The sequence below is a fragment of the Melanostigma gelatinosum genome (assembly GCF_949748355.1).
Source record: "Melanostigma gelatinosum genome assembly, chromosome: 9".
In the NCBI taxonomy this organism is placed as follows: Eukaryota; Metazoa; Chordata; class Actinopteri; order Perciformes; family Zoarcidae; genus Melanostigma; species Melanostigma gelatinosum.
In genome coordinates, this window is record NC_136642.1 from 18,194,686 (window position 1) to 18,215,683 (window position 20,998).

Sequence of the window (20,998 nt, forward strand, 5' to 3'; positions counted from 1 at the left end):
ATTCAAATAATATTTTGCAATCTTGATTTCATAAATACCCCAACATGTAACAGCCACTTGAATTATCCAGAGACATTTGTGCTGAGGGAGCAGAAACATCGTAATACTTACCCGTCATTCTCTGCCTGATCTACTATGCAGCACGGCTTTCTGTGTGTGTGTGTGTGTGTGCGTGTGCGTGTGCTGTGTGTGTGCGTGTGCGTGTGCTGTGTGTTTTAGTGGGAAGATGGGACGTTGTAGAGGGATTGTGAATCCTTGAATATGTGCAAGCGGCCTCTTTTAATGTGCAAACACTCGGCTGCCAGATAATTAGATACACCTAGCTGAAACTAATACAGTCTAATACGCCATCACTTCATTAAGTCCTTCTGTCATGAGGGTTATCATGTTCGGTGTTAAACTGTTTTAGAGAGATGTTGATTCGACTTTATGGTCGTTTTGGAGGACGTTGCTTGAGCTGCTGTGGAAACGTATCGTGTTGATACCCAGAGGTGTTTCTGATGTTTAGTCTCCCGTCATTGTGTGTCGGCACAGGCCGTTTACAGAACACATATTTGCTATTTCATATAAATATATGCTTTTTTGCATTGGCTATAATAAATGTACTACTTATGGAGTTTACAGTATTATATTTTACAGCAGAACACTGAAATTGTCTGTCACTTTCATAGTCTTATTGTTGTTCATGGAGTTTCTTTTCTTACTTAATGTTTAACAGCTGACAGAATAAGAGAAACCCCCAAACTCTTTTGTCTAGACTTATGTCAGCTGACAGCTCCTCAGCTTCACCTGTATCTTCAAACTGGTGACCCCATCATCCCGCTCACAAAGGAATGATTCAGGAGGTTGCGCATCCCCTGGCTCCTTGACGGCATTCATTGCCAGCACTGTGACAGGTCCCTTAGAATAAAAGAGCAGTCAGAGTGAGTGTAAGTCAACAGAACTACAGGTTAAAGCACCAGCAAACTACTCAAACTGCCACGTACAAATGTCATCATTAAAAAATGACATCAATTAACGCCCTCTCTCTGGCAAATTGAATTTTATTAAAGTCATTTTCAAGTCAACAAACAATTGGAATGCAAAATACTGTAATTATTATGATATGTAAGGTCTACCGATGCTGTTGGAAAGGTCGAAATATATATAAGGCACTTTATCAGCAGCATCTTAGTATTCTACTGCTGGGCAGCACACAGACGCAAGCCGAGGTCGGGAGTTAATTGCTTGATTCTCTACTCCTACTTGAGAATTGTTGTATAATATTTAACTCCCTTCATCTTCAAAACATGATAATAACAGCTGTTGAGTTAGTGGATGCCACATTTTCTATGAACTTATAGATGTTGTGTTCATTTTGTTTCATGTGGACATCACAGTAGCATTAGAATTGTAACATACATTTATGCACAAGGACCAGCTGCACTGTGTTTAGTGTTCACCTGTCCACAGATAAAGGATGCATAGAAATAAACTCAACGTGAATACAAACATCAGGCAACACCAGTGGATTCATCTCCAAACAACATGGATTCTTTTGTAGAACCTTTATTGATTTTTATTAAATTAAGCAACTTTTTCAGTCTGGTTGTACATTTATAACTCGTTAAAAATGTGAGATTTGGAGCTGGCATTTGAGATGCTCGTGCATACTTTGAATTTGATTTCATTTGGTGGTGCATTGAACCCCAGTGAATGGCCTCTGGGTGGTATACAAAGAATCCCAGCAGCCACATTTACTTCCGCAGTGGTAAATATAAAAACAACACATTTGATATCCTTTTTGTGTCACCGTGATGTTGTAAAGCCAGTTGCTGAAATGCCAATCTGACAACCAATTCGGATTTCATTCAGAAGCATCATGCGTTGAGGCTTTTCACTCTCCCGACTCGCTCTGTTCAGCAGTTGCTGTTTGTCTGTCTCTGCTGAGGTTGCAGCATTTCAGGAGCCGCTCGCTGGCTCCGGTCCATTGCCTGTGGTGGTTTGAAAAATGTATCGATTTTCCTGTGCCCTCGTCCTGTCATTGTTACTGCTGGAATTAAAATAGAGAAATGTGTCTCTGACGCTCGCCAGATTCTAGCACCCCGTGAATCATCTCTCAAATGTATCGCATGTGTGACTGAGGAGCACTGTAACCTTGATTTAACAGAAATAAATAAGTTAAATAAACTTATAAGTGGGGACAATTGATAAGTTGCAACATGGCAAAATTATTTTTTCATAATACATCCTTGAAAGGGAGTTGCCTTCGACTTTTGCAACATTTTACTCATAAAATAGCCACTGGAGAAACATGTGTTTCAGAATGATGTCATTAAAGGCCATGCTTACTTTATAATTGCTGGTCTAGTGTATAAATATATTATTGTTATTGCAAAGAAAAAGCCATCATTATTTTACAGCACACATAACATTATGTTACTCTGGCAATGACTATATTTTTGTTATTGTGGATTGATTTAAGGTTCTAGTTATCACATCATTGGAGATCCGAAAGCACAAAGCAAAAGGTCACCGTGTTATCCTGCTTTCATACAACACTATGAATTCATTTTAGTCCATTGATGTCTTGCATTGTTTTTTTAATTCATGTTTCACTCGTGCAGCCCTGAGGGTGGACATGCAGACCCAGAGGGCTGTCTCGCCCATAATGCATTGGGTGGGGGGGGGGGGGGGGGGGGAGCTGTGGTTATGCATTTAAGTGTGAGTGCTTTTGTATGGGTCCGACACGCTGTGTTGACCCTCGGTCAAAACAGTCATAAATCCTCTAAAATATCTTTCTCTGTGATTAAATGATCTTCTCTTACTGTGACGCCACTTAAATGGATTTCAAAGTGAAGCCAACCGATCTTACTGCCGGCAAAAGCAAAAAATGTGGAGGGATTATCGACACTGTGCTGTAATCGATGCAATGGACACAAGTCAGAGTTGAGCGTCACTGGATCTTAAGCATGTTACCTTTCTATCGGATTAATGTTGTTGCTCATAGATACACAGCACAAGTCCCCTGATTTCTTCACAGCCCACGGTGATGCTTTGAAAAGCGACAGCGAATTGAAGTTCCAAAGCGTCAACATTTTCAGAAAGTATCACTTTCTACAGAAAGACGAGATTGAAAGAAAATGTAAAAAGCTATAAAAAACGCACTGTAACAGCTCAAGAGTTAACTTTGTCCTCTTGACAGTGGACTGCTGTTGCTGTCTGTAGCTGGCCAACCTCCATGGCTCGAACAGAACTCCATCAGCCCCTCTGTCTCTCTCTGTCCCTCACTAATGCACTCGGTCTCTATCGGAGATACCAACTTTGAACTAAGAACATTGCACAGTGAAAGAGTCTTTTGATGCCTCGTGTAATCTCAGGAGTAAAGTAAAGCCTGCTGTGCTGTTTGAAGTGTAAATAAACATGGCACCGTGACGGCTCTTTGATACAGCAATTCATCGGACTTGTAAGTGTTCTTCAGTATTCATGGACTACAGCCTGGACATGCGCTGACAGGTTGTTATTTTGAATGGATTACACAGACCCCAAGAAGGGTGTGCATTTCATTATTTATCGTTTTATTTATTTAGGTCTCCATAGTTAATATCTACAACGAACAGTACGATGCAGTTTTTCTTCTTTCTGGCAGTGTAAATAAACACCACATTAGATGTCCTCGAGGCAGATTTATCAACTCATTGGGATGAAAAAAAGGCCCTGGGTGGCGCATCCTGGTGACTTATACACTTGTCCTTGTGTTTCTTCATCCGTCTTTCTTGATGGATGCTGAATCGTTATCACCCCTGTGTAGCAGTGAATAACAGAAGTATTCTCCTGGATTTCGGCACACTGCTTTGATGCACCCGTTTAGCTATGTAGAGCATTGAGAAATGTATGTCTTCAGACATGCATTCACACATATATTGTTACCGTATCAAACACCAGCAAAAGTAATATCCGACGGGAGGAAATTCCTGCAGCCTCCTTGTCTTTCATGAAGCCGAGAAACCTTCATCCTGGCATCCCTTCCACACCCAATTGCCTCTAATGTCATTAAGACGCCATGAAGGGCCGATTTGGGGCTGTGACTCACTTGCAGCTGCCTCCCATTCGGCAGCTGGCAACATATTCTTTCACTCACAAGCTGCAGAATGAGCTATTTACCCATTATTGTTGTGCCTGAATGTTCAACCCCTCAGTGTTTTTGGTGGTGTGGTGTGATTTGCATAACTTATTGTTTTGTAGAGAGTTTTTTGATGTGAAAAATACAACGAAGTGTTCTCAACCCACTCATGGCAGAATAAAAATATGTAGTATGGTCAATAAGAAGCTCGTGTTTTTTGCAACACGGCAAAAACGGCTTTTGTCCACCTGTGTCTTATAAACTAAGCTTTTCAACGCTATCCTAAATCAGCACCTTTCTGCTTTTTGAGACGGAATCATTTAAAATGCTGAGAAAGTCACAGTCGGGAAAGTCAAAACTGATTCGCAGTCTTAAAAAAACTCCACTCCCCAACAAGACACGTACTTATATTTGAGTGTCTGTTACACTGCCACGGGTTAGATGGATCTGACATGGGCTCCACTTATTAGCCTCCTATTATCCTCTTATTTCAGATGTCAGTCTTCTTCCTTCCAGTGCCAATACATGTCTGTGACCTTCTAACATATATGCACATACTGGTCATGGAAAATACTCACAAAGATTTACAATAACATCCACTTCAGCACTGCTTTGCAAGGACACAGATGAGGAGCTTAGTCTCGTCTGGTCTCGCCCTTGAACATTTTGATTTGTTCAAGAAACACAAAACAACTCCAAGTGTTTTTTTTTCCAGCTGTTGCTGAATGATAATGAGTCAGCCAGGCCTTTCTGTTGTGCTGCTTCTTCTGCTTTGCAAACCAAGGCTATGGCTAAATGACTAACAATTCACACAGTTACTGTTTTTGACTTCATTTGAGCTCAATACATTTTGCAGGCTAAAATAAAAATGAGGCGGTGTATCAGCTAAGTCAGCTAAGTCAGCTAAGTGTCCGTATTAATATCAGAAAAGGAACTAGATATATTAAAGTACCAATATGCTCCCTAATAGCTCCCTGGACTCAATTCAATTGTAAAATGTGTGTGCTATCTTTTTTATCCTTTTTTTTTCTAGCCCACTCTCTCTCTCTCTCTCTCTCTCTCTCTTCCGCTCTCTCCCCCAAGCGAGTGCTTAATTATCTTCCTGTCTGTCTATACTTGCGTGTGCATGACTGTGTGTATCTGGCTTCATTTGTATGTGTGTGTGTACTAACAAGCGTCTGCCCTCTGCCTGCTCTCCAGCTCACTCCTGCAAGCAGCCGAGGAGCCCGGCCAACGCTGACGTCGTGGGTCTAGACCTTCCGTCCTACGGCTACACCCTGGTGTACACCTGTCAGTCGGGTTATTTCCTCTCCGGGGGTTCGGAGCACCGCGTCTGCCGCTCTGACGGCAGCTGGACTGGCAAGGTGCCTGTGTGCAGAGGTACGTGGTCGGCGGAGGTCTACGAGGGCAGTTGATGGAGAAGATGAGGGGGGGGGGGGGGGGATTGCGGGAAGATTGTGAATGTGCTTAAAGGTGGAGGGTTAGGGTGCTTTGTAGGGGTGAACACTGTACTTGTGTATCAGCTTAGTATTTCAGAATTCATCCGCTGTGACATTTGCGCTACTGCTCACTGATAGTTAAGTGAAATAAGACACCAGTCAAATATAATGAGACATTTTGGTTTCTGGGATGTTTTCTGCGAAGCCACTGTGTCATTGTACTGTCAACTAATCATAAAATGCATCTTCCGGTTCTTTTTTTTAACTTGGAAGTTTGAACAGTGAGTTGACTTGTGAATGTTTGTATGAAGGGACCATCCAGACATCTTACCAAAGTGAGGAGGAGTTTAATGTTCCAGTTGAGCAGTGTTTACTTTTTCCAACAGCCCCCTGCTGTGTTCATCTGTGTGAAATACGTATTTATGTTCTTCTGCAGTCGGCTCCAAATCACATGAGAAAACTGTCAAACCCGTACAAGGGACCCCAAGCCCCAAGATGTATGGTGAGTTTTGAATTGTACAAGCTGTTCAGCGGGTAGCCACAGACGTCAGCAGTGCTGTATTAGTGTAATGTGCCGAAATATGTTTACATCTTCATCGAGATCACGGAGGTTTCACTGTCTTCAGTCAGTTTTTTACATTAGCGGAAGAGTCTTAACGCATGAGGAACATTATTAGCACAGAACCTGGTGTGCATTGTTTGTATTATGACCATAACATTAAGTGCATTAAGTGCATTAAGTTCTAAGTGATTCAGAGAGATTAATTGGTAATACAATGAATTGTAATTTTTACAGTCCCCGTTCCACCGCTTCATTTTTTGCCTTCGATAATTATTCTGATGATTATTGGGTTTAGTTCCTGTTATTAACTACAAGCAGTCACCTCTCTGCGGGGATAATTGACTCGTAATTCCCTTGGAAATAATTCCCAGCAGATAATGACCGCGCTGTAAAATTTCTACAAAAAGTTTAATCAGAAAAACTTTTGCCGCGTTCACAGAGTGAGTCCAGAGTCATCGCTTTCAGAATGTATTTAATTGTCATTAATTGAGATCGTCAAAGCATATAAGGAACATGTTATTCAAACTGAAGGAAAAGACGGTTATCAGCTGTTTGATGTGTTGATTCCAATGCATATCTAATTAGCATTTTTGCACCGTGGGTGCAAGTATTCAGCTTGCATTGATAATGATTTGATGTTTCGTAGGAAAGCTAATTTGATGACGTTATTTCATGAGTTTTTGTCTTTCTTTCCTGAAGTTCCTGACAACGTCTTTGCCTCTGATTTCGTGTGGAAGGGTTCCTATGACTACAAAGGCCAGAAACAGCCAATGTCTTTGACAGTCACAAGCTTTAATGCCACAACGGGAAACGTCAATGTAACTTTAACCGACAGCAGCATGGAGTTTCTGCTCTCTGGTGAGTCATCCATAAATCATATGTCTTCTGCCTCCTCTCACTACCTCTGTGTGTCACTTCCATTTATTTTGAGGGTGCCTCGTGTCAATCAGTCAATCACCGAATCATCTCATGCATGAGAGTGGAAATTAACTATTGGCTCTAAAGACGGATGTATTAGTCTGCGCTGACTGACTTGCTGCCCACTCGAGAGTCTCTCGCCTCCTCCCCTCCTCCCTCAGCTGAACTTTTCTTCTTGTTGTTCTTCTGCTTTCCTATATGTTCTCTCCTTCCTTCTGTCTGCTTCTTTTTTCATCATTCACCCCCCCCCCCCCCCTCCCTCCCTCCCCCCGCACTCGTGTTGCCTGATCTCTTTATTCACATCAAGTCTCGCACTGCCTCTTGTCTTCCACCTTTGTAGGAGTGTACAAGCGCCAGGAGGCACGGTTAATGCTCTTGCTGTACCAGATGAGAGCGCTGGCCCACAGCTCCCTGAGCAGGATTACTGACGACACCTGGGCAATGGACGGATTTGTGAGTACACACAGGAATTTGAAGCTTTTGCCGGTGATCTTTTGAAAAAATAACCAAGAGCTGTGACGGTCTTTTCTTTTTCTTTCTTTCTTATATTTTTGTTCATTCTGACAGACAGGTAGATTATTACAGTTAATGGGGCTGTAACTACCTGGGAATAAATCAAGCCAATGTTTACTTGTTATCAGTTTATTTCTCATCTTACCTACCATGCCAAACAAATGGACAAAATCACTGTGATAACAAGCAGAATAGTTATTTCCTGGTTTATTGGCTGATATGTGTTTACATATCCAGTGTTTACGTTGGCTGTACATCAGGTGAGCCAGTGGCTCTGTATGAGACATTTTAGCATTCCCACACTGACAATTTGCTGAACAAGCGCAGACACATCATCCGACACCTGTGGGACCTGGAACGACAGCAGTTTTTCGTTTGTGGAATAGAAGTTCCTCTTTTAAAATTAACTTCAAGGTCCACTTACTAGGAACGTGTGACAGCTGACTGCGCACCGCTGAGCTATTGATAGCACGACTGCACAGCCTCCAAAGCGGGGTGTACAAAAACAAAGGTGCTATTTTTGAACGCAGCGTGACAGAATGTGTTGACTGCCGCGCTAAATGTCGTCTTTGATGTGGTGTGGAATGGATGCGACACTCTCTCGTAGGTGCCAAGAAAAATCAGATTTTATGAATGCAATTGAAACAAAACCTGCTGTTTAGCGAGCTTTGTGTTGTTTTTTTCCTTCTAGGTTTCAGCTGAGCCTGAGGGTGGCAGCTATGTGTTCCAAGGCTTTGTACAGGGTAGAGACTTCGGACAGTTTGGACTCCAGAGACTCGGTATGTGTCTTTTCAAATACAATGAGTCCCATTGGTCACTCCTCATCTTTCGTTTTCACAATAAAAGTAAATAGAGAGATATGTAGACCCCTTCTCCACTCACAGAATGTGTTCAGATTCTTGTGAATGAATGATGCAATAGCAGCGTTTGACATTAGACGGCTATTTTCACATTCATCTTTCTGAAGGAGCAGAGGTTCTCTGTGCACCTTAAATCTGGGTTTATACATATAAACATGATTTGTGACACCACTACCGGTTTCAATATGCAGCTTAAGTGTGATGTGGAGTTTCAAAACCTTCAGCACACATGCGCTCAGAATGGACTTTTCAGTGAAGTAGGACTCGTCTTGTGCCGAGCAGTTTAAGGTCCCCAGGTGACACTAATCCCATGTGAACAGGACTTATGACCTCTTTTCAATTTCAGATTTCAGTTGTATTTAAAAATATATATATATTAAATAAACCCTTAGATCGCATTTTCTGTGTTTTCTTTTAAATTCCCCATTTATTTACACTCAGAATCTATTTTCACTGATGGAGAAAATATGCATACGTTGTCATATCTGGGTCAATACAATCTAAATTGCAAAGTGATAGTTCCCCTTCAGACATACAAAAACACACAATTCCACAGAAAATTCAATTAGCTGGTTAAAATGTCTTAAAATTACACCTATTTTGTCTCACTCATTAAAACATTCAGAATCTTTGAATATGAAAATATTTAATAGTTTAATGATTTGTTAATAATTGCAGAGGTTGTCTGTGATCTCAATCCTGTGCGACTCTGCCATGTCAAGATTTTTTCAAATCCTATTGTGAATCTGTGTGATTTTGAGTCGTTTTCTTTTTTTTTTTCTCTGCTCTTTTTATTCTGGTTTCTGTAATTGCTTTGGCAATTATAAATGAATGTTTTGACAGCATGTTAGAGGCTAATTCAGGAGGCGAATCTCTCTACACAGCATGGAGACCATGCAAGAGGTCTTCGTGAATATTAGATCAAGACAAATAGACTTCTATCATAATATTGATATTGTTGAATATAAATATTGTATAGTAAAATACGCTAAATATTTGCGATGTCATGTCAGACTTCTGACACAGACTCACTGTGTAAATATTATGTTTTGATAAGTCTGGGTTAAGTGGCTCACTCAAATATTTGTAACACCTCTTCTTCAAACAATAAAGCGACATAATATTATCTCTGCACTGACAGCATGCATACACAGTCTGTCTCCCACGTATTGCCACAGTCATACATCACAGAGTAGATTATTCCCTTTTGCATCGTTGTCCTTCATTTCTTCGTGCTCAACATTTCTGGTGTCATCATCTCATAATTGTCTTCAACAAGATTATCTGTCGCAGTGATCATTATCGGTCAAACATTATTGCTGGCGTCTTCATAAACTGGCTGCTGCGTTTCCGACTTGTCATCATTTTGATCATCTTCCTCTGCGTTATCTTCATCATCATCATCATCTTTATCGTCACCAGCAGATGATACGTATCTTTCTATTCTTCCATTTTGTTTCTTCAGTGTTTGTGCCGTTTTGTCAATCTTAATATGTTAGACGTTCTTCATTCACACATTCAGTAACATGACTATATTCCGTGTTCCTTTCTTAACATGATGTTTTTCTTCCAGGTTTGAGTGTGAGAGAGAATGTTACTCTCACTGACCCTGAGACCAACGGCTCCACCAACAGCAGTTCCGTTGCCGTCGCTATCCTTGTGCCTTTCTTTGCCCTCATCTTTGCAGGCCTCGGATTTTATCTCTACAAACAGCGGTATGTAGTGTTACACTGGTGTCCCAACTTCAGTAGCTCCTGCACTCGATATCCGTTCTGTTCCCACATGAGACAGGAAGTAGCACGTTTTCATCAGTCCCCGTCCCATGTTGAGTCTTTTTTAAAGTTATTTACGACAGATGTTGAAAAAGTTTTCGAAAACTCCGATTGATGTCGATGTTTGTACAGTTGCAGCCAAAGGAAATGCACAGCAAGATGAGGTAGATGGTACACTGTGGCCTACTTCCAAAGCCTGCTCTACTGCAGAAAGGTTCCTCGCTGGATACAGTCGCTTCCTTGTGGGAGGCTTCAAAGCATGATGCAATATTAGTCGACGCGTTGCCATCTTCACAAGGCAGCATACTTCAGGCGTTTTCAATGAGAACACCTTCAGTATGATTCCTGATGTGATGTGTGGATGTATGTACTGTGTGCAGACGGGGGGGATTTTGTCTCGATTTAATCAGTAAATACACGCAGCACCTGTGACATGCTAATTTTTCCCTCATTATGTTAGTTCCCAGTCAACAGGCACAGGGCTCCTCTGACTGATCTTTTCAACAACAATTACCATTCTGCCTCATTTACCTGCTGCTGCTGTCTACACCAAGATAATGGAGACATGTTTATTGGATTGGAAGGAGGGGAAATAATTGGGACACTGTCTCTCAACGAATACACAACCTCCTTTTCTTTTCTTTTTTTGTTCTCTAGGAAAACGGAAAAAGCGCAGTACACCGGATGTTCTGTCCACGAGAACAACAATGGACAGGCCACTTTTGAGAATCCCATGTACAACACAAACACAAAAGCCGCTGAGGGGAAAGTGGTCCGCTTTGACCCCAATCTCAACACCATCTGCACCATGGTTTGATGTCCACCGAGTATGAGAGGAGGACAGAAGGAGGGAGAGCGAGAGAGACACATAGACGGAGGATACAACTTCTCCTTGTTTGCTTAACACGAATATATATGGACATATTTATATTTTTCTTCTTTCTGATATATAAATATGAAGCACACTTTCAGCAACACTTACGGCAGTTGCAAGCGATCGTATACAAAAGGTCAAAGATTAAAGAGAGATGAGGGGGAGGTCCCACACCTTTTTCGGATCTTCCCGTAGTTCGGTGAAGAGAAGTGTTCTTTTCACTCTGTGAGTGTTGGCTTTATGAATAAAAAAAAGCCTCTGGCATATAGATAAAATAGAGTATTGTATGCTCTGTAGTATGAATAAAAAGGGGTTACTTCACAATGCCAAATGACAATTTTAAACCTTTTGCTGTTGAAGAAAACAGCCCAGAGCTAGACCGTTTAATTTTTTTTTTGGCTTCGTCTCATATTCATCCTGATTTTCTACTTACGGAGGTGAGGAGCCTCTCAACTGTGAGTCAGTCAATCTAATCTTTAGAGTCTATTTTCCAAGCAGTGGAGTGTGTGAGTGGAGAGGAGGAGGTAGAGAAGCAACTGCCTCTCTTTGGATCGTGTCTTTGCTGTAGTTTGTTCAAAGTTATATGGTCAATGATACCTCTTAATTGGATGCAACCTCCTACTGGTGAAATATATGGCCTGGGATTTAATTACTGAAGTGCAATACCATTTTGTTTTTTTCCGAGTGCCATTGGGAATGCCGCGGCTTTTATTGTTGCGGTGCAGGCTCTCTGACAGCAGCTGAGTACATTTTCTTCACAAGATATATAGTTAACATTTGGGTTTGTCATTAAGATGTGTGCTATGAATTTGCCTTTGGCATTATGTTGTTTAAGAATGAGAGTTATTGCTGACTAGTCTGGGAGTCTAGTCAAGGCAAACTGTACCTTTCAGTATATTGGTCATGTGGGCCTCATCCATCTATTTAATCTGTTCTCTTATTTATTTTTACAGTCTTTTTGTGTCCCAGACAAACCAAATTTGGTATGAATTAACCCCCGCCTTGTGCCTGTGTATATCAATAATCTCAAAGTAGGAGCACCTTGATTTGTTCTTTAAGGTTTTATGAGAAGACAAAGTTAAGAATACCTACAGCACACAGAACCCAGAGCCGGCCAGGTTTCCCAGAAGTTTATTTAAGCCGGGATATCGATAAATCAAAGTGAACAGTCTGAGGTTGCATGAAGTTTGTTGTCTTGTGTTGTCGAAAAAAACGTTTAACATGCAGCTCCTTTTTACTGTAGAGTAGTTCCAACTCGGGAAAGAAGTGCAACTTCCACATCATCTCTGGTTTCTAATGAACGGAGCAGGGTTTTGATTCCATAATTCTTTTGGGAAACCGTGCCTCAGTCAGTAAATTCTTGATCCATACTCCTACTCTGAGACACGCGATGAACACACGGCCTTGGCCTATTTTATTACCCCACACACTGATACAAATTCAATGTCTTACTGGACCATCAGCTTCTGCCAACAAATGTACAGTATACACCAACAAATTTGCACACTTTTAACATGAGCCACTATCAGTATTGTACGATCATCCAAGTTTTAAAAATGAAAAATGAATTTGAGACTGTCATCACATTTCTACAACATTGCAGTGCCTTGAATACTGTATGGGCATGTGTTCTTAAGGAAGACATAACATTTATTGCATTAGTAAAACTGTTCTCGGTGTAATGTATCTGCACAGTTTGTAGTTTCATACCTGTTCATGTTGGCAACAAGTGATCCAGTACAGCAATTGCTGCTGTTCTACTTTGTACCACTACTTAGATTCCTGTTATTGCTCGTACATTTTGTACATTTATACAGTTGTGTATACTTGATGGCATTCTTTGGCAAGATGTCTTGCGTTATCAATATGTAATATATTTTGCGAGTTCATATTTCTTATGTATGAGGAAGGAAATGCACCTGGTAAGAGAGATAATGCGGCAAGTCAGTCTCACAGACATCAAGATGAGTAGAATGCTTTTAACTGTACAACACAATTGTTATCCCATTCGAAAGCCTGTGTATATGAATCTGTACATATTACAAAAGTTTTGTAAAGAGATATATTTTTTATGCGGAAATAAAGCATTTGTAAGTTATTAAATATGTTGTGTAAAATTTCACATGTAAATGTCATGTAAGATCAAAAAATGTTTTGTATTTTTTTCTTTATCAGCAATGTACAAATCCTTAATTTATATATAAAATGTGAAACAATGAAGCTCACTCTATTTCCTTTCATTGACAGAGGCGCCTCCATTATGAGAAACGATGTTGCAGCGGACTTATCGGAGAGCTTTTATCAGTCAGTCTGCTGTTTTTCTCTGTTTACAGATTTTTAATGAGTTCTCCACATGCTGACTTGGTTTAACCAAAATAAGCACTGACATTATCTCTGTCCAAGGGACACTTTAGATCTTTAAAGACTGCAGCAATGCATGGTGGCCAATGATCTTTAACAACAACATAAATTGGGTCTCAACCTTTGAAGCACATTTTAAAGGTGAAATGGTATACAACTTAACGGCCATTATCCACCGCACACATTCTAAAGGGAATCAAACTGCAGCATCAGCTACTCTTAATGTTCTTTGTGTCCGCTGTGAGGGCAGTGTCGTTTAGCCTGCCTCTCTCTGTCGGTGGTTACAAATAGCTGATCATTTACTCCAGAAAAGGAACAAAATAAACGGTACTTTGCAGGTATAAATTACAGTAATTTACTTTTTTTTAGTTGCCAATTTTGATGATTGGCCATTTATGGACACTATTATAGGTACAGTTGGGTACAAATACGATTATTTTCCCCACACAAGAAATAAATGTGTTGACACCTGAGCCTTCTTTTGTACAAAGAACAGACACAAGTTATCTACAGTATGAGCATTTGTAACAAACTATCTATGGAAAACAGCGGTATGTCTGAGAAGAGATTTAGCGAAGGTATCTTATCTTATTCCAGCTGAGGTGGTTCGGGCATCTAATTAGGATGCCTCCTGGACGCCTCCCACTGGAGGTTTTCCAGGCACGTCCAACTGGGAAGAGACCCCGGGGAAGACCCAGAACATGCTGGACAGCTGGCCTGGGAACGCCTCGGGATCCCCCAGTATGAGCTGGAACATGTTGCCGGTGAGAGGGAGGTCGGGGTCGGCCTGCTCGGCCTGCTGCCACCGCGACCCGATGGATGGATGGATGGATGGATCTTATTTAAAATTGAATGTTCAAACAAATCAGATGAAGTAGAGCATCAGAAATTATAGAAAGGGGAAAGTCATTGGCTTCCCTAAATCACTTTGAGACGGACTGGATTGAAGTAGGTGGATAATTGCGACAGGCTTGACGACATGAAGTCAGGACATTATGCAACTGACCGAGATGAAGCTAATTGCAGCAATCAAAGTGGAGAGGATCAGCAAAAGAGTGACTGAGATCACAGAACGCTCAACAAAGAAAGTATGAAGAGGACCCATAAGCATTAAACATGCACTGGACTGGGATTATAGTATGGATTAGAAATATTCACCGGAGGGATTTTTCATTGACGTTGCTCCGAAGCTTCATCAAGCAGATTTCACCCAACGGGTGGTGATGTAATGTAAGCATGGTGCTCGGCTGACATGTGAAATAGGCTCAGTGTGTTTGTTCATTATGGGTGTATGTATGCTCAGAGTAATACATTGGATAGAATCCTCCAGCATGTGGAGGTTTTCCACTCCTTATCCTGAATCGCACAATGTCTCCTGTTTACAGAGAGAAGCTGAAGTTGTTGGTTTTCCCTCCCTTACACGTGTCAAAGCATAATGAGTTGTGTGGGCTGTCATTGGTTTTTCTGGCTCTAATTTGCCGGATTGTCAGTTGACTAACTAGCTTGTCTCTCACTGCATAGTTCAGTCTTTCACTAATGAGCCATTTCCAACCACTCTGCTCTCATTGGCCAGATGTCCTCAGGGTGGTGGACGTTCTTTATACAGATGGAAAGCCGGTGAGAAAGGAAAACCCCAAGGAAATATCGAGGGGTGTTTTTTTAGACACTTAATTTTTGCTCTCAGCGTTTTCATCTCCACATTTGACGAAAGAAATCATGGATCCATTTTGCTCTGGCAGATTTTTAAGATACATTCCTAATGATTTGTGCACTAAATAGCATTGTCAATGCTCATAACAGTGAAATTCATGTCTTGGAAAATATACTGGAATTTAATATTACGTCGATCAGTTTCTGACAGCAGGTCCTAGAAGAGTTTTATAGTTTAATATACTCTTTTTCATCATAAAGTGGGTGAATAATGTAAATTCCACCATAACCATTTCAGCTAAATCAATTTTTAACCCAGAGTTAAATCACATAGCCACTGGGAAATAGCCTACAGTCCAGTAAATCAGAGAAGTCTGGTTGATATGAATAGAGGGACATTAAACTGAGGTCAATGAGCACCATCATCATGAAAGCAAGGGGGTGTGAGTGTGTGTCTGTCAGGTGGAGGGCAGGGTCACTGTTAATCATGAGCATGAGGGGGATTTTGCAGAACCCAGAAATGTTGGATCATCAGGCAGTTATCATTATAAATCATGAGCAGGGTCCATAATCTAAGGAACAGTGTGTTGTATTTAGGGCGATCCATTGGCAGAGATGGAATACAATCTTATTTCGTAGGTTTTATTTAGTGTATAATCACCTTAAAATTAGAATTGTTGTCTTGTCCTTGCCTTAGAATGAGCTGTTTATATCTACATAGGGAGCCAGTCCTTTTCACAGAGCCGGCCGCCATGTTTCTACAGTAGCCCCGAAGGGACAAACCCAACACTGGCTCTAGATCGGGCCATGTGTGTTTTTGCGCCGGCCACCGTATTTCTCTCACCCGCATGGGAGAAGTTTCAGTCGGTTGCAACCAAAATCAGGAAATTTTGGGTTTTCATCAGCTTAACAGGACTCAGACACTGGGTCTGAGCACAGGTTTCCCCCCTCTCTTCCCATTTGCTGTCTCCCCGGGAGAGGAACCTCTGTGTGGGGGTAAGATGACGCAAGACCTACGTTTGATAAACTGACCTGCTTGTGCCCACATGGTGTCCACACCTCATTTAGAACTGAACTCAATGCGAGCCACGCTACCTCGGCATGTGGTCTGGCTGATCAGATCCCAATGTGAGAAAGACTGCAAACTCAACAGACTTAACACTTAATGTGTCCTGGCATGATCGAATGACAAAAGTCTCATTGAAAAGACAACTGTAGCCGTGGCCCTGGATTAGAGTCTCATGTCTATTTCTTGTTGTCACTGTGAGGTTACTGGGTAGCCAGCAGAGACACCAGGACGTTACCGTACCCAGCCTGGAATTAGAAAACAACCCAACAGTGTATATCATGATAATTAGTGAGCTTTGGAGGTGCTATTAGGTGGATTTTGTCACTTTTGGACAGCGCCCAGGCTCGCTGTTTCTCTCTATTTTCAGCCTTTATGCTAACGTAATTGGCTGCTGGCTGAAGTATCACATTAAACGTACAGAAAGTGACATCTATCTTCACTCTGCAAGAAAGCAAATAAGCTAATTCTTCTCCAAATGTCAAACTATTTTTTTAATTTTCTGATTGTAGGATAATTGCATTTGAACCATTTCTTTCAATCTGTAAATAAATGTGTTTAAATCTTGTTCAATTATTTATACCGGTACTTGGCATCAATAGTGAATGGATGTCAGGCGATACTGTCCATACAGAGGGCGTTTTGCTGGGTTGCATGCATCAACCATCGCATCTCAACATCACCACTGACACTTGCCATTTGTACATCAGCATCCATCACAATCAGAAACAATCACTGTACCTGACAATTAATATCATGAGTTTTTTTTTATAGAGCTGCAGAGACATCTTTACAATTCGTATCATTGCTGAGTAAATTCACATTACAACCTACTATGAATAGTACCCATAACACCATATGGACTGGATATGCTGTACAAACACAGTGTGAACACTTAAGCTCTTCTTGGCACATGACAACTTGAATCTAATAGCAGTGCCTTGTGACACACTCCTGTAGGAAGCAGATCCAGTTTGATGTGAAACAAGCGACTGAACACAACAGATTTCTTTTTTGTTCTTTGAGAAAAAATGCTTTTGACCAGCCAATGGCATCTGCCACATCCGACATTATTCACTGCGGAGAATCACTTCCCCCACAAGGCAAATCCTCAAGACATCAAATTGATGCCGGTAATGAACTGCGCTGTATGGAGGATGAGCCTTATGAAGGACACGAGTGCAGTTCTAAAAACATATGCAGCATTATTGTAATTTCAGCAGCTCTCAAAGCCTCAATCATAGCCGTCTCCTACGCTCCCCCTGAGAATAGAAACCCCACAACAGAACAGAAAAGAACCCAAAAGCATATCTCACTGGCTTTAAGTACAACAGTTATATTGAAAGGCAGTTTAAGTGGTGCTCCAAGAAGCACTTAAAAAGTGCATAAAATGTTACATTGAACATAAATGCTACATTAGCACAGTGGTGCAGTATGCATTTAGAAAACAGGAACAAATGCAATTAAAAAAACGTTCAGATTTATTCTAACACTCCGACACAGTCACACACATTCACACACATTCATACACTGATGGCAGGGCCACCATGTGCCACCTGTCCATCAGGACAAACTAACATTCACACACATTCACATACCGTATAGGCACAGCTACGGAAGGGGGTGAGGGGTCCTTTCCCATCCTAAAATTGTCACAAAACAATAAGCTCAGAGATGGACAGAATGGACATTTAGAGTTTATTGTGCCCTACCAACTAAGCACTACTGGGATTCTGTGGTTAAAGAAATAAAAAACACATTTTGCAGTTGTATCACATATGACAAGTTAAACACAATTAAAGAACCAGACAAGAACGAAAGTCGAGGCAAACTGGGTATATTCACATGCTGTGCTTTGACCACACTTCAGCCTAAACATAAATATATGTGACATTTCATCTTGTCAATGAATGTTTGGGTATGATGTACAACCTCTCAGTTAAGGACTGTGTTATAAATCATAGGACGTCGACGTTTTGGGTCTGTTATAATGCATGCTTTGCAGGAAGTGGAACTCATTTCAGTATAAAACTGAAGAGGAAGGGAAACTGTGCCACATATGATGCTATCTAAGCATATGATTGAGCAAATTTGTCCTACGAGGAATAATCACATGGTCTTCTGCTGATGTTAATGTGCCACAGTGGCGCCTGCAGCGTCTTCTGAAAGAGGACATCTTAAGTTGTCTGTTACACAGCTCACAGGGAGAAGTCGAGGCTGTGCATGGCAGGGATTTGTGTCAACTAAGTGGCAGATCTAAGCACAGGTTTATTTATTGAAGTATTTAGTTCGTTTTTTCTTTCTAGAACACCATTAAGTGTTTCTAGCCGTGAACTTCACTACGCCTCGGTGGGAAGAGAGGCACCAGATGTGATGTGTGAGCTATTAAGGGCAAATAGTTATTATTAGTGTGTCAAGGATCACTGGATTTGTGTGTTTTGGATGCCCTCCTGCTCAGGCTACGTCAAAAAAAACGCAAAGGCACAGCTGCATTCCGGAATTCAAGAGCACATCAGTTTACCACATCTTTTATGTGGATGATTTGGCAGATTTTATCTGTAAGTAGATAAATCCAAATCACTCATGCAATAAAACCGACTTTGAGCATTTTTCATTCTAGCTGTTGACTGAACGTAATGGATTTGTATTGTGGTGCTTGTACGCGTGTAATTCAAGCAGTTGGGAGCATGGCGGCGGCTACGTTCCCTTCAGATGTGAGAGGCTGTTTGATGGACGACCCAAACGGTCCCTGCTGTCTGCTGTCACTTCTGTTTGGCTTTTTGCTAAATTCGGGTGAAACCGTCTCTTTGGAACAGAGCAACATTGTAAGAACATGTGTTTGCTCCACCCAATCTGATTTGTGTGAGGCCGCCATCTATCGACTTTTGGCAGTTGTTCAAATCCTACACAAGGACATTGGATTTCTCTTGGCATCCACTTGTGTCTCCTGCCTCTAGAGACTTAGCTACCTCACACATTTATCAGAGCTCACTGGTTTATAAAGAAGGAATGATTTGGTTGGCTACGACTAACGTTTGTCCCGTTATTGTCCATTCCCTCTTCCTAAGCGCGTGGCATCAGGCCACAACATTTTCAACAGTGAGAGGTCACTCCGGAGCTTCGTGCCATTGTCTGGTTTTGCACCATTTACTATTGATTCGCACAGTTGAAGCCATATAATGAAGGTCATCTGAAAATCATAATCAGAAGCTGCACAGTTTCTTCCTGCTGCTGAATTCTAATATCGTATGGCTTTGAACAGCTGCCTCTAAATGTTGTTTGTCTGCTGGATGAATACAAAGTAAATGCAGCAAACAGAACCACGTTCCTCTCGTGGGGTATCCCCAATTGTGTAGTGTGTGCACAAAAACTGCGAAACAGAAAGAGTTGCATAATGCATTGAGTTTGAAAATGAAGTGTGAAATGTGGCAACAAAAAATATCTGCAGATGTTTCTGCTAAAAAGGCGTGGCACAAAACAGCTATGCCAAACAAAATGTTCACTCAAGTATGTGTATTTGGTGACTATCCTCATACCATAATTAACAGGAGTTGCCATGTAAGTTACTGGAATATGAAGGTGCGTGCGCATGCTGTTTTATTTTCACCCTGGAGGAAATTTATTGTAATACACGAGAGAAAAAAAAAAACATTATCGTTCCAGTGCAGAATTTGTCACGCGTACACTGCAAGTGTCTGCTTTTGTTCCCTCACAGTTGGCACGTAGCTTCCGGTACAAAAGAATAACTAAAAGCTGTTCTGTAGCTGCACTGGCCTTCATCCTCTGCTCTGCTACAGACCATTGTTGTCCGTTGTCATCGGTTCCTTTATCCTTACTGTCTTCCCTGTTTGGATGCTGCACTCCAATCCAACCAAAGAAAAGCTCACCAGCCATAAGTAGTTGACAAGAAACGTAAGGTATTCTGTTGTGTACATGCACAACACTTCACTTCAGTCAAAGTGTCTCTCTGCTGGCCAGGTTGCCGTGGGGTTCCAAGAGGAGTATGACTTTTGCCAAGGAGGTTATGTTTTTGCATTGGTTTCTTTTGTCCGTCAGCAAGATTGTGGAAGAACCACTGGCTTGATTTTAATAAAACTTTGTTGAAGGGTGTAGCATGGGCCAAGGAAGAATACACCAACGTTTGGACGATCCAAATCACAGGGCAGATACATGCGTTGTTTTTCACTTTCGTTAACATTGCGAGATCGGGCATTTGGCTTTGGTGGAGGTCTGCCCTCTCAGAGTACTCTTCTAGTTCTTAATGATTTTGGTGACTAGCTGATGTTTTCTCGAGTTCCGCCACAAGGTAAAAAATGCCCCCGCAACCAAACATTTATTTTTCATTATTTAACTGATATATGCAATATCTATGGATGGCCAAAGTGACTTAAATGAAAAGTAATCTCCATTGCAAGGTTTTCAGACAACTTCCATATTTGAGATTATTAAATAACCAAGCAGGCCGTGTCATAAAGCCGAGAGAGGAAGAGGTTAACATTTGACCACTGGATGGTGGCAGCAGTGGTTCCTCTTGTCAGAGCCATACCAGCAGTGAGCTGCCACTGTCAGTTATTGTTCTGTGGTTCTCATGGCTTATGTCAAATCCATTGTCTCTGTTTGAATACATTCTGTCAGGGAAGAAAAGGCCCAAACTCAAATCTTCTCTGCCCAGTTTTTGACAGAGAGCGTCTGACAGCAAATGGCTACATTTCCCCGTCACAGATGACACATCCATCTGTCCTTGGACTGCCTCCTGTCTCTCACAATGACTTTATTTTCTTTAAACTAGTTTACAATGACTTACTCATCTTGTCTTGATCACCTGCCAGATTGGACTGGCGCCTTTTCTGCATGGCTTTTCTGCCAAATCCATGTTGATTT

The 20,998-nt window shown here is 41.4% G+C and overlaps 1 protein-coding gene across 1 annotated transcript in view; it reads left to right on the forward strand.

The window, feature by feature from the left end:
* The window catches only part of LOC306781607 (CUB and sushi domain-containing protein 3-like), a gene marked incomplete at both ends in the record, with an annotated part of 193,213 nt that extends 182,230 nt beyond the window's left edge, over positions 1 to 10,983 (forward strand). Inside the window, 7 exons of the mRNA XM_079274535.1 lie at positions 5,303 to 5,482; positions 5,978 to 6,043; positions 6,803 to 6,961; positions 7,362 to 7,474; positions 8,226 to 8,313; positions 9,968 to 10,109; positions 10,824 to 10,983. Of these exons, the coding sequence (XP_079130661.1) occupies positions 5,303 to 5,482; positions 5,978 to 6,043; positions 6,803 to 6,961; positions 7,362 to 7,474; positions 8,226 to 8,313; positions 9,968 to 10,109; positions 10,824 to 10,983 (908 nt within the window). The remainder of the gene's footprint in view (positions 1 to 5,302; positions 5,483 to 5,977; positions 6,044 to 6,802; positions 6,962 to 7,361; positions 7,475 to 8,225; positions 8,314 to 9,967; positions 10,110 to 10,823) is intronic.
* Between the last annotated feature and the right edge of the window lie 10,015 nt (positions 10,984 to 20,998).